Source organism: Cyphomyrmex costatus, unplaced genomic scaffold (assembly GCF_001594065.2).
Source record: "Cyphomyrmex costatus isolate MS0001 unplaced genomic scaffold, Ccosl1.0 scaffold123, whole genome shotgun sequence".
NCBI lineage: Eukaryota > Metazoa > Arthropoda > Insecta > Hymenoptera > Formicidae > Cyphomyrmex > Cyphomyrmex costatus.
This window is the reverse complement of record NW_017275207.1, coordinates 5,704,649-5,719,642: the sequence shown is the minus strand read 5'-3', so window position 1 is coordinate 5,719,642 and position 14,994 is coordinate 5,704,649. Positions and strand designations below refer to the sequence as shown.

The 14,994-nt window shown below is 37.8% G+C and overlaps 1 protein-coding gene across 1 annotated transcript; it reads left to right on the top strand.

The window, feature by feature from the left end:
- The first annotated feature begins 2,989 nt into the window (after window positions 1-2,989).
- On the top strand, window positions 2,990-10,243 carry LOC108782330 (ras-responsive element-binding protein 1). The gene is given in 4 exon segments (XM_018550588.1): window positions 2,990-3,138; window positions 3,140-3,185; window positions 4,733-9,178; window positions 9,351-10,243. Coding segments are annotated over 4 exon segments (5,238 nt in total). The 3' UTR covers window positions 9,948-10,243.
- The last annotated feature ends 4,751 nt before the right edge of the window (window positions 10,244-14,994 follow it).

Below are 14,994 nucleotides of genomic sequence, written 5' to 3'. Positions count from 1 at the left end.
TGTAATCTTATCGTTTGTATTATTTAATTACATTGTTTTCTAAATATTTCTCGAATACGTTACCTCGAAGGAATTGCTTTGGTGAAATTTGGTGTGGTCTCGCAATTGGAAATCTTTCCCCCTCGTGCTTTCCATTTCTAACGATCACGATGTGACGGGAGACTAATCGTTACGACGTTCCATGAACCAAGAAAACCGATTTCTATTCTTGCGATGCGTTTCTCGTCATCGATTCGGGTGACATTTTCTTAACTGCGTTCTCATGATGTATCTCTGATAGTAATGTTATAATAAAAAAATTTCGCGTTTTAATTTTCTTGTCGGTATTGTAAAGTCACCTAAAAGTATCGCACAAATAATTGTTATATGCGCTTAATTACTTTTACATTATACTTACAAATTTTCATTTAGAGGTGAAGAAGTTTCTTAAAGAGTTTTCGAGTAAGAATTAGGAAACCAAGTGAGATGATTTTCTGTTTTTTATATAAAAGAAAAAAAGCGGTATAAGAATAGAATAATATTATTATAGAAAAATGATGTTGAAGTAATTAAAAATTTAGAGCTAGATACAGATCCGAAAATAATTTTGTCGGACTATATCAAAATAATTGTGTAGAACACACTCAAGTTGGTTTCTAGAATCTATAAATTTTTTGCAGCATTGCGCATCATGTTTGAGTTTTCTACATAATTATTTATTTGATCCAACAAAATTATTTTCAGATTTGTATCTATATCTAAATTTTAAAATATTTTAACAAAATCTTTTTTTTTCGTATATGATAATAAATTCGATAAATATTAACGTGTGTGAGATTAAATTATCTTTCTTTATAATAATTATTTTAAAATAATATTTGTAAACAATGTATGTATTTTACTTAATAATCTTTTCCACGCACTGTAGATTTTATTTCCTTTTAGAATTTTCATTCTCTATTTGCGTCCGATGATCTAAATTTTTTTGTAAATATATGTTATAATAAAAAATAAAATGACACGTGTGCGTATTTCAGTGGCTGCTCAATTAAAAGTACTTAGGTTTAGTGGCGAGAGGTGAAGAGTCATTAACGATCAGGCACGCGTAAACCGCAGGACAGAGTTGATCGGACTTGTTTCTCCACACTTGACTAGAATGTGCACGCGCGCGCATGATTTACGCGCATGAATAAAGTTCACCTGCCAACAGGTATATGTTATATGGATGGCTGTTGAGCAGGTTCATTTGGGACCACTAAACGACCAGTTATAGTCGAGCAATTGATGAATAGCCGCAGCGTTAATAAAAAGATTTAGATTATGTCTCTTAAAAGATAAATTATTATTACGTTTGATACATTATGATACTTAATAATTATAAGTATATTTATATCTTTTAAACATAAATTTAGCAATCGTAATGATGATTAAATTGACATTAAATTGACAGAGCTGAAACATTAGTCGATAGAAATTCATAATATTGTTTCAATTGAAATTCTAACTGTATAAACTAAAATGAACATATCAATATATTATGTTTAATATGATCCATTTATTATTGCATGAAATACACACGTTTATGTGTTTTGCACTATCATTTGTCATTTATTTGGTTACAAATATTTAATCAAACGTTTATTAACATACGCATTTGTGTATGTTGGATAATTAATATAACATAATAGGAAAGTTTTTATTTATTAAATATACTCGTGGATTGCATTGTTTTCTATAAAGGGTTCGAGTTTATGTATTCAGTATTGGTCACATCCTTTAGTAATTCCAAAATTTTATACTCATTTATTAATTTAAAAATAATATAGAGAGATGCAAAAGTTCTTTCTAATAATTTTCTTCTCTCTCTCTCTCTCTCTCTCTCTAGTTCTAAATTTCAATTTAAATCTAAACAGATTTGGTACATAAAGGAAAGATCTTATTTATTTTGTCTTCGATTTTGTAAATTCTTTTGAAATATTACATTATTTATTTCTCCGTTTCTCCTGATGTTTATTTATCCTGACACTTTTGGAGATCTCTTAATTTTCATTCTTACCTTATCTTACGAGTATTCGCAAAAAAGAAACTACGATATTTACTTTAATCTCTCGTTTATAGAAATTTATTACTTTCATTATATATACTATATATATTTCTTTATATTACTTGATATGTAGATCGAGATTTTGTATGAAATGTAATTATGAAAGAGGACTGAAGAAACATTTAATCTCTAATTATCTATTAGTAATCCATTGTTTGGTAAGATATATCTTATTATTGCTTCGATCATTCTTTCTAACAGTCCACCAGAAACACGCGCATGAGTCATCGTATTCGAAATTCATCTGTGTTCGAGACTAAGGTACCTATTGTTCTCATGAAATTCTGAGAAAATAAATTATGTACAAATATCTATATAGAATCAGAGAAAAACTCATTTTTCTTTATCAACTTGATAAGTGAATTAAAGTTTATAAGGTACTATAACTTCCTAAAAAATATTACATTAATTTAAAAATATAATTTAAAATTTAATCTTTGCAGATACCGTGGACTTTTATAATTGTAAATACTATTCAATTAACTTTTATCACAGACAACAGTTTCGTTCCACTCCGTTTTATTATATCATAACGTTATCGATTTATATGAAAAGAATGAAGTAAATTCCAGTTTTCCAAATTAACAAATAAACACTAAAGAGTACTTGATATCAAAATATATGTATTTAATGTGAGATTAGTTTGCTCTCTCATAGTTCATCACGTGAACGAAGATGATATTCAACCGAAATTCTTTCAAAAATCAACTTTGATTATATTTACATTCACAAATAATTCCCTTATCAAGAGAAAAAGTATTTATTGATACGAGATTTTTTGATAATGGATTTGAATGATTTAAATACCAATTTTACCGCACCTTGAATTCTAAGCCTGATTGCTAGTTTCTTAAGATGCTCGCTGCGTTGTCCGTACGCGTGTAAATACAGAATGGAGACCGTCGAATGCGGTTAGAACGTCGGACGAGAACGTTGATAAGTGTTATTGTCTCGGCTCCATCTGCGGTTCGCTCTGGGTATCAGCTTCCGGAATACTTAGTCAGATTTGTGTCCTGTTCTGTCGCTGACACAGTTCCTTACCTAGTACGGCTAAACCGGCGGATCCGGCGGTGGCTCCTGTTTATCCGCGGTTTTAAGGCCGGTGCGCATCAGTTAGCGTGATATATATTCCCCGATACACATTTTAAATCGCTATACCACGGACGAAATTTTGAATTGTGTCATAAAGGCAGCAACAAGACTTCGCAACCCGAAACGTAACTTTCTCGTCATCGCGGACATTGTTCAGTAATCTTTTTGAAAAATTGCGCAATATGATGATTTATGCATCCATTCGCATACATTCGCGATCTAGATGGTTGCACAATTTTCCCCGTGTTAAAAAGATTCTTCCGAGTTGTAGCAATGATTACATTTCTTTATATCTGTTGCATATGTCTGTAGCGTTGTTTCCAGGGCCTTTATTTGCATGAATTGATGCAAACTAAGTATCTCTTTGAGAAAAGAAAGATAAATGTGTTTCAGTGATGAAATACAGAATCTATAGTCGATTATGCGAACCGCAATATAAATATATTTCGGAAGAATGATATTCTTGCGATAATTTTATACACACATTCTCTTTATTTTTAGCTTCAATTGATAAATCCACTGCCTTTTCATTATATCCGAAACGACTCGGTTTTCCTGTTTCGTCAGCAGATTTGTGGTCCAGAGAAGTCACGCTCGCTCTGCGGGTTTTTCCGGTCTTCCTGACATCTCTGTCCGAGGAATGAATGAGAAATCATAACATGAAGCTCAGTTTCCTCAATTATTTATACACTTAAATATTTGGTTTTCAGTTGAATATTTCAATAAAAATAAAAATTAGCCACTTATATGATAGTTAATTGTAATTTATTAAAAACTTAATCTTCATATATTCTATGCATTTTATTATTTTATACTCAATGTTCTGATACTTTAAATTAAATGTTACATTTTATGTGTTACAGTGACTGGACCCGAAAATGGACCCAGCCAGGAACAGGAAAACGAAACGCAAATTAATGCTGCATCACCATCTTCAAGTGTAAATATATTTTATATCATATTCTAACATAAGGTCTATTATAGACATTTGATACATTACTAATAAATTGAAAAAAAAAGTTTAATTTACTTAAAAAAAGCTTAGTACAAAGTAAAAAATATTCTGTATTTATATTACAAACAATCCTTATTACGATTTTGTGTTGAATTGTGAACATATTCGAGTGTTAATTTAACAAAATATGATTTTGTTATTTAAATATTTTGTGTTAAACTAATATTCAATAATGCCAAAATAATTCAATTTATGAGTCAGTGAATATGAAAATAATGTGTTTTAAAACGTAAATGATTAAAATACATGTTAATTTAATATAACATAAAATTAATTTTACTGAAAAGATATATTTTCTACAGTTTGCTTACAAATTATATCAATGTTACATTTTTTGTGTTAATTGTTTTACATAATTTTTGTGTAAAATTAATAATAAAAAATCATTAATTTAAAATGATCAATCTTATTAGAATTTAAAAGGAGTAAATTAACGTAAATAAAAATATATTTTCGTATTGTCAGTAATAAAGTTGCGCTTTTACATGACAATGTATTGCAAAATCTTTAAAAAATGGTATATTTTTCTCCGAAAAATGTAGGTTGAGCTGTCGGAGAATGGAGCGCATCCATGCCCGACGTGCCCGTCGGTATTTTCCAGTTCCCACGAACTGACGAATCATCTGCGCGGCCACAATTCACCTCGCAGCACAGACTGCAGCGGCGAAGAGGACTACAGTTGCAGCGTATGTAATAAGGTGCTCAGTTCGGCGAGCTCGCTGGACCGGCACGTGCTGGTGCACTCGGGCGAACGGCCGTTCAAGTGCAAACACTGCGATATGTCGTTCACGACGAACGGCAACATGAACCGGCACGTGAGGTGTACCCATCGGATGGTGTCGCCGAACAGCTGCACGGACTCTGAAGGCAGCAGCGGTTCGGAGAGACCGGCCGGGACGAGTCAGGACGAGTATAACAACAATGAGATAGCCAGGCACAATTCACCAGATCTGATCGACGATCGACAGCAACCGTCGCCCAGCAACAACCGCGGTAACAAGCGGAAGTGCGCGGACGAGGACATCAGTGACATGGAGGATCAGAGGAGACATAAGATCCTTTTGAACAACAACAAGACGTCGATCAGGTGTCGGCCAGAGGATGAGCACAAAACCTTCGGTTGTTCGCTCTGTAGTCAGGATTTCGCGAGCAGTGCGATTTTGGAATCCCATATGGAGCGTATGCATCCGGGTTCTCCAGCTACGTGCGAGACCTGCAACCAGTCGTTCAAGAACCATCGCGCGCTGAACCTTCATCGATCAATGAGACACTACAAGAAGAACCCGGAAGGCAACAACAGCCGTAGCCTACGCAACACCGTGGACGGTTTCAGGGATCTGACGTTCATCGATTTTTCGTCTATCAAATTTCCGACGATCGCTCGGGCGATGTGCGAGCGTGAACTGCATCGGCCGGCCTCTGGCGAAGCCAATAGGTTCCAATGCATGAAGTGCTTGCACGCGTTCCCCTGCAGACAAGCCCAGCTTGCCCACGAGAAGGAATGCAAGGGTCCCTACAAGAACAAAAGAAACAGCAATGACAACAATAATAACAACGATATCAGCACTAACAACAATCTCGAGACAGAGCTAGACAATCCAAGCAGCCCGCAGCCCGATGATCCCAAGACGAAGCGCGAGATGTTCTTCGCTGTGTTGGATCTGCAGAACAAGTCTTTGGCGCACGAGGTGAAAGAGCCACGAGAATCAAACGAAATCAGGGAACCGAAGGAGACTAAGGATCTAGCAGATATCCCGAGCATTCTATCCGTTAGTCTAAATGGACTACAGACCTTTCCTCGATCGGATGCGAGCACGCCCGAGAATAACATGAAGTTCAATCCGAATATTGGATCTTCAGGCTCGTCAGGCACCTGTTCGTCCGAATACAATGAAGAAGAGGCGCAGGATGCCTTCACCGCGGAATTTCGGAAGATGAAACTGAAGGGCGAGTTTCCATGTAGACTATGCTCATCTGTATTTCCTAATTTGCGAGCACTGAAAGGACACAATCGCGCGCATATGAACGTGGAACCGGGTATGTCGTATCCGTGCAATATGTGTCCGTATAGCAGTACTGACAAGGGCGCCCTGATGAAGCATCTGAGATCGCATAACGGTGATAGGCCGTTCGAGTGTTCTCTCTGCAATTATGCGTTCACCACCAAAGCGAATTGTGAGAGGCACGTGAAGAATCGTCATGGGATGATCAGCAAGGAAGACGTTAAGAATGCACTAATCTATCATCCGAATGAGGATTCGACAAATGAAAACATCGAGAGAAGCTCGCCCAGAGTCATCAGAGAAGATGTGCGGAAGACGCTTATTTATCCGAATGAACGCGAAGAGACTTCTCAATCACAACAAATACATTATCCGTCTATAGCGATGGACTGTAATCCTGGACCATCGAACATTCGCTCAGAGGTAACGATGAATCGCTATGATAAATCGGACGCGTTCAGAGTGAAGATGCAGGCTCTCAACCTTGTCAAAAGAAACGCCGACGAAGCAAACCTTTCTCACGATATGATCGTGAAATCTAATTATTCGAAGATCGACGACGATGTCGAGTCGGGATCCTCGGACGGCAGCGTGTCTCTAGTCAGTGATACCAAAACGGATACACACCAAAGAATTCAAGCTAGTCCGATGAACCTGACGAAGCCCTCGACAAGCTCTGGGTTGAGCTCGGGGGAGGACGGTCCATTAGATCTGTCCATGGATGTGCTGGATCTGAGCAGAAAGCGAAAGAGGGAAGCCGAGGATTCCGGGTCGCAGGAGGAGAAGCGGTTTAAGAGTAATCAACAGGAATTGTATGCCACGAATCCAGCGCTGCTGCTGACTCAAGCCCTACTGAACAGAGCACGCGAGAGTTCACCAACGACCTCACTGGAGACTCTTTATGCGAATACTATTTATCGCAATTTCGGCACGTTAACTGGTGCCAGCATGATACCGCCGTACTTCCTCAGTCCTCACATGTTCGGCCAGGAATTAACGAAGGGCAGACTGCAGAAGGAACTGGTTAGAGGTTTGCAGCTCACTGGTGGCGGCACACTTTCAGTTGATCCGTCACTGCCCAGCACCAGCTACGCAACGTATCCGCAAACAAGAGACACTCCGCAATCCCCGAGTGAACAAAATGCTTATACAAACTTGATAAATACGCAGATTACTAATCAGACCGCGCCGAGCCGCGAAAAAACAGAAAGTATCCCGTCAAACGATCCCGTGAAGATGGTACTCAAGAACGGAGTGTTAATCCCCAAGCAAAAGCAACGCAGATATCGTACCGAGAGACCTTTTACTTGCGAGCACTGCACGGCGAGATTCACACTGAGGAGTAATATGGAACGGCATATCAAGCAACAGCATCCGCAGTATTGGAGTCAAAGGCCTCGCGGCGGACATTCGACTAGAGGCAGACCACCTGCGAGTCATCCATCTATGGTACAGAATACTGGCCCGTCAACCTCGCAAGTAGTTCAGCCATATTCGAGCATTCTTCCGAACGTCGACACATCAGTCACATCGACGGACTACGGCACACATCCTATCTCGGACCAAGTAAAATACGCGATTTTGGCGCAACAGCTGAAGGCCAACAAAGTAGATGATAATGATTCAGACGACGAAATGGTGATAGACGAGGAGCCGGGAGATCGAGATCAGGAGTCGCAAACTCAACGCGAGCCTAGTATGAGTTTGTTGAGAGATCAGTTAGAAAGCAGCGATGTTAAAGATATCGTCGTAAAAACGGAAGCGACCGAGCCCACGGAAGAAACCTCGGAAGAAATCCACGATAAACAGTCCACACGGAATAAGATCGATGACGCCGATTTGGAAGAATCCGTGGCTGAAAGTAAGTCAATACGCACTGAAAAAACGACACAATCCACTGAAAAAGAACAAGGCAAACTCGAAGACGGGACACCCGACCTCGCTAGTGTCTCAAAGCTTTTAGACAATGCGTCTCAGCAATATCAGCAATTTCAACCGCAATATTTGAGTGACGAGGAGGGCCCCGTTGCATCGACCAGCGGTAATAATTCCGGCAGTGAAAAATCCGATTCTATGAACTCGTTGAACTCCGGGAATGATGTCACGCCAAACAAGAAGAAGAAAAAGAAGAAGAAGTCCGCGTATTCAATGGCACCGAACCGCGTTTCATGTCCATATTGTAAACGTCAATTTCCATGGACTTCGTCGCTGAGACGACACATTCTCACCCACACCGGTCAGAAGCCGTATCAGTGCATTCATTGTTCGCATCATTTCACTACAAAGTCCAACTGCGACCGCCATTTGTTGAGAAAGCACAAGGCGAAGGCGAACAAGATGCGCCGTGTTAGGAATTCATCCTCGCCTGACGTTCAGGTAGTCGCTAGCAGCAGCAACAGCAGCAACGGCAGTAACACGTTCTCCATGAGGAATGTGCCCGAGAGGCCGTTCAAATGCCATCAGTGCCCAAGCTCGACGTTCGCGACATTGGGCAATCTGAAGAAGCACCGGTCGAGTAAGCACCGTAAGAACGCATCTAGATCGGAATCTAGCGATCAACAGAACAGTTCGCCTCAATGCCCCGCGCAAAACGACCAGAGCGATTACGAGAGCCGTTCATCGAGCATGTCTGACAACATGGAGAACACGCCGTCTGCCGTCACAGCTGCGAAGCCGACTTCCAACGTGTCCCCCTCGATAAATGACGCCACCAGATCACGCAAATCACCAAGATTGTCTCCGAGTCCTGGCGACGTACCCTTCAAATGTTATCTGTGCGACAGCGGTTTCTCGGAACGTCAGGACTGCCTGGACCACATCAAGGCCAGTCATAGTCGTTCGTACGACATGTTGAAGGCCAAGGGCGCTCTCGACATGGCGTCCATGAATATAGATGCAAACGAAGATCAGATGTTAGCGTCGCACCAGCATCCCAGTGACGGAGAAGAAAAGAAAGGCCGTTTCCCCGATTACAGCAACAGAAAGGTAATAAGGTATAACGGAATTCTAAAAAGATTTCTACAAAAATGGATACGTGAACATGATTCGTATAAAAAAATTAATAAATATAACGTCAAATATACATTTTCTAAGTGCTTTCACTTTGTGTCACTCGATAATACAATTGAAGTAACATTCCTGTATCTCCTCCGTCCAGGTTGTGTGCGCTTTCTGCTTGAGACGATTTTGGTCCGCGGAGGATCTCCGGCGTCACATGAGGACCCACACGGGTGAGAGGCCCTTCGAATGCGACATATGTACCAGGAAATTCACGCTCAAACACAGCATGCTGCGCCATCGTAAGAAGCACGAGTCGGTGGACTCCGCCATGTATATAGCCAACAGCGGCGACGAGGACAACTCGCCCACGCAGCCACCAACGATAACTCCCAGGAGCCAGCAGCACTCACCGATCTCCACCAACACCAGCAGACCCCGTACTCAAGATAGAATCTCCTTGCCGACCGTCGCGGCGGTAGCAACGGCGGATGCGGCACCCTGCGCCCTGATGCGGTACAATCACTACGATAATATGGCCACTCTCACTGGTAGAATGGCGAACGATGGTCCACAGGGCGCCGTACCCGCCTTGCTGCCTTCCCCGCCGCCTCCCGCGGAGGTACCTAGCGAGAGTGGAGACAACGACCTGATCTCCAACTTGCTGGGGATACGCGAGAAAGGTTTACTCGACAAGGTTCTTCTAAGCTCGGCGGACGATGCGGCGAAGTTATTAGGTGTGAACCATAATGAGTAATCGGATGATCAATCGTGGGAGAAGAAGCGTGGCACGATCAGACACATAAATCATGTAAACAGTTATAGATTGAATTGGAAGTAAGGATACAGATTGGATTCGCGGATTAAATGTAAAGTATAGAATTATACTTGAAATACTAATCGGTATTAAGCAACTATTTTGAATCTCAGAAGACTATGTATAGAAAAGAAAAATCGGAATTGTAATGAGCAAAACGTTTATCGCTAACGAGTAATTCTATAAAGATTATTAGAGGATTAAAATTTTGTCGTTAATGTCTGATCACACACCACTTTCTTGTATGTGAGCACAGAAGATGCCTTTAAATTATTCGTTGGATTTTTCGATTCTCCGTTTAAGGTTCACGATCGTGCCTTATACTCTTTATCAATTTGTCGCACGTGTTCGTATAAAACACTGTAGTGTTTTGAAGTTTATTTAATGAAATCATTTGTGAGCAGTAGCTGAAATGTGTCATTATATCGCTACGTACGATATAAAATTTTACCATTTGTAATGATAACAGGGATTGTCAACAAGTCTGCTTTTACATCGCAAAAAGTAGGTGATACGAAGGAATCAATAGAAAGTTTATTTTATGCAAATCATTCTTTATTATTTTAAGCTAACGTTCTCGATTAAATCTTATTTTTTTTTATACAATCTTAATTTTGTACGGTAAAAACTACATAAGAAAATAAAAAAAATACATAAATAAAAACTACATAAGAAAATAAAAAAAGTACATAAGTACATAAGAAAATAAAAAAAAACATTTGTTCTCAAAATCAAATCCTGATTTAAAAAAAAATTAAAGAGTAGTTTAGGAAATTCCTTTCGATTCGTTTTACGATTCACCTATTTTTTGCATAAGTATTCATGAGCTTGTAGCTATACTACTTGCTATCATGACGTACATTTTCTTTATCATGGAAAAGTACCTGCGCTGCACATTCCTCAGTTTAATTCGTCAATGAGATACAATTAAAAAGTAAATGTTACAATGGTGTGTATCTTCCTCTGTTATCAATATCTTATTCAAACTATTTATCCTTCTGACATAAATTCCTTATATATATATATATATATATACTATCGTTTATAAATTCTCGACCTTCTCAAATGTAAAATAAAACATTTTTGTAAGTTTTTTATATTTTGGCAATATATCTACAATAATTTGATCTTTTTTAACTATAAAATAACAAAAATATTTATCACGGATCGATATTGCTTAAAAAAATTTCTTATTTTTATTACAGTCCTACACTTTGTGTATTTTATTAATTTACTTTTCCAGAGTTTTCAAGTATGAATTTTATGATATTTCTCCTCAGGCATTTTAGAAAAACTGCCAGAGAATTATAGTAAACATAGTTAAAAAAGATCGAACTATGTCGCCAAAATTTAAAAAAATATTCTTCAAGAATGTTTTATTTTATTTTAAGAGTATCTGAGAAGTTACAAACGCGCGCGATAGCATATGTATGTAATATGTATGTATACATATACATATATATGTATATACACATATGAAAATCGCAACCATTTAAAATATATGTAAGATTTGATGTGATCAATATTGTTTGCGAATGCACCATGATTTCGCAAACGCGTTAACGTAGTTGTCAAATGCATTATTATCATATCATGAACAGTGCATTAGAAATCGGAAGATAACGCGAAATATTGTTTGTATCCACATTTCACGCGCGGTATTAGGTGATGCGCGATTGCGGTTCCTAAACTGTCTCAACTATAACGCTATTGTGTTATAGCGGGATGCGAAGAAGACGAAAAAGAAAAGAAGAAAAAGGTGAGGTTCCCTCTTGAAAGGAGGCTGAACCTGCGAACATTTTTCGCGACGCCAACAAGATGGACGCTGCATTTAAATCCAAAGATAAATTCATTTTACACAATGAATTATTCTAAGTTAGCCATATGCACTAGGATCTTATTTATTGTTAGTTATGTACTTCTATGAGAGTGAGAAAACAAACGTAATTTAGAGTGTGAATGTGACTAGCATATAGATCGCCGCGACGTATTTGGCGAACGTGTTCTGAACTCGGATATTCCGCGGGACCGTTCCCGACCGCGACTTCACGCGGAAAATCTCGAGATCGATCTTGCACGTCGTTGGTAAGGAAACTCGCTCGTTCAAGGCTCGCAAATAGTTTATGTATACGCTATCGATCTTATCTTATTGTTCTTTTCGATAGGACAGCGAGTGAGACGAGATGCAATCTTCACAAAACGATATGTGGAAAAATGCGAGGAGCAATATATGGTGAAGTTTATGTCACTATCAATCAATTAGATGATAACGTCTCGTCGCGTTATGTGGAATCTTAGTGTATATAGATAGCTCGGTTATCTTTCGCGAATGCAATTATACCAAATGATTAACTTGATTATTGACGTAGGTAGGTAATATAGATTAGATTAGATTAGAACGTGAGATGAGTTAGACGGCAGATTTACTAGGCCAAAGGGAAACGATTTGTATTTCCTATTCCTTCACTCTATCCACACACATACACACACATACACCCCATTTTATTGTTCGTTTGTGCTTTTACGCAGTCTCGTACCGTCTCTACTTACATCACATTCTCTCTTCGATCTCCTCCTCCCTGTCTCCACATATACATAACTACAGAACAAACACATACATACATACACACAAATACATATAGATATACGATATTTATTATTTTATAACGGAGACGTTTGTACACAGCTATAATATATTTTAGCCAGGTCTGAAATCGAGGTTGGAAATAAGCAAAAATCTTTCTTGATCTCGTCCCGACGCATCTCCTTGTGATGTCTCTGTCGAAGGACGTTTACAGATTCAGCCTCCGTCCATAATAAAAAAAAAAAAAGGTCCAGTATATCTTTACAAAGCGTCGCATTCCGCGGCGTTTCGTAAAGAAAAGACTCGGTTTTCTTTTGCAAACGGGCCGAGTTTACAAATATCCTGCGATAGACACACTACGCGTAAACACACTAATTAAGGCTTCTTTGCGCATACATATATGCTATAGGCGAACGAAGGAAAATTACATTTCTCGAAGCGAACGAGTCAGTTAGAAACTTCTCGAGTGACATTTTCTCCTCTCCCGACTGTCGTGAAAATCAAGATATCAAGTAATCGTTGTAGCGCACGTGTACATGAATAAGTTATATTCTCTAATTTATAAATCAGGAATAATAATAAACGATATGCAATGGAATGAATGATCATCTTTTATTTTATTTTGTGCCTTTTCATAATTAAACAATTCTTATGAAACTCCTTGGAGTAATTTACAAAAAGATATTTCTCTAGATTTGATATATAAATTGTCGAAATTAATGCTTAGCGGCTTATATTTTGCAGTTTACTTATTAAATCATTTAAATAAATCATAAAAAATTTATATCAAAAACTAAAACTAAGGTAAAATCTTAAAAAAAAAAAAGTAAATTAATTTATACTCTATGTCACTAATATATTTTATGACTCTCATAGTTTAAATTGGCATATCAAAATTAAAAATAATTTTTTTTTATATGATAATACACACAATATCTATTTGACAAAAATCATTAGCTAATTAAATAAATATTTTATAAATATTTTCTGATGTCGATTCGGTTCCATCAATGAAAGGTTATCTTTAATCTTGATTCAATTCACTCTTTATCTTTCTCTAATTCTAAGAATTAGATATTGATGATAGAATTTTAATCTCGGTTCAATTTACTCTTTATCTCGTTCTAACTCCAAGAAAAGAGTAAATTGAACCGACGTTATCGTTAATCTTATATTGATGGAACCGGGCCTTGATTTACAATATGCCAATACTGTATCTGCAGTCCATGCATTTTAAAAAAACTTTAATTTTGTTACAAAAATTATATATAGGCATTATACCTAAGTCTTGTATATATCACTTTACTAAATAACATAATCTTTCTAATAGAAAATTTAAAATTATATCACATGCAAAACAATACAGTGCGTAAAACATAAAAATTGTTTTTGATCGCTTTCTTTTAATAAATTGAAAAAGTAAGGCACTCTATACTTTGTCTTAAAAAAAAAAAATGAAAGTTTACGAAGTGAGAATTGTCTTTACAAAGATAATGATTTTAATTTATCTGACAACTTCGAAACTGATTCAACAAACATTTCCGTATTCTTCGCTTTCTTCAGTATAGCTTCAATCTTTTTCAGATGCTCCACTGCATGATCCTCGGTGAAATATGGTGCTTTGCCGTTATCATAAATGAGAAACCAGTTGATTATATTCTTGTACAAATTATCGTAGAAAATTTGCGGCGTGTTGAAGACCTTGGCCATGTCTGCAACCATTAGGTCCTCCAACTCAGGCTCGGATGGTTGGTCCACCATGAACACCAATTTTCTCAGAAAACCAAATATGATATCCTCATCCTCTTTAATGTTGTATAGACATACCATTATTCTTGGCACCTTTTGTAATGCTTTTATATCAATACGATATCTCTTGCCTTTTCCTTCGAAACCATAAAGTTTATCATTCTGTATCGGTACTAAGAAAGTAAACGCTTCAATGTTCATGTTTGTAAAGATCGTTAGGTCCAGAATTTGGTCGGGCGAGATCTTGTCAAATTTTTCAAGCATATTTACGTAGGCTCTAAATAGATAAATCAGACTGCCTTGACGATGCAACTTATTCTGAGATAACAAATGGAAACTAGTGATATTGGCGTTCTTTTTCAAAGACCTCTTGTGCTTGATTTGCATGAAACGGTACATGTATTTTTTATTGGAGATACTTCCATCTCCCTTTACACCGTTAATGGCGTATTTCAAAACAAGGTCATGAAATCCAAGAGCGTTGCTTACTTCCGTAGCCAACCACCAATTGCTGATACTTGCATCGTTCTGGCATATCAGCTTCCATGTGACCCATGTTAAGAGCTTCATTTGGTAAACAATACCACGCGTGCTGCCGGTTTTTAAATACGAGGCTTCATACTGGCAGTTCGGATCTGCGAAGTTAACATTATC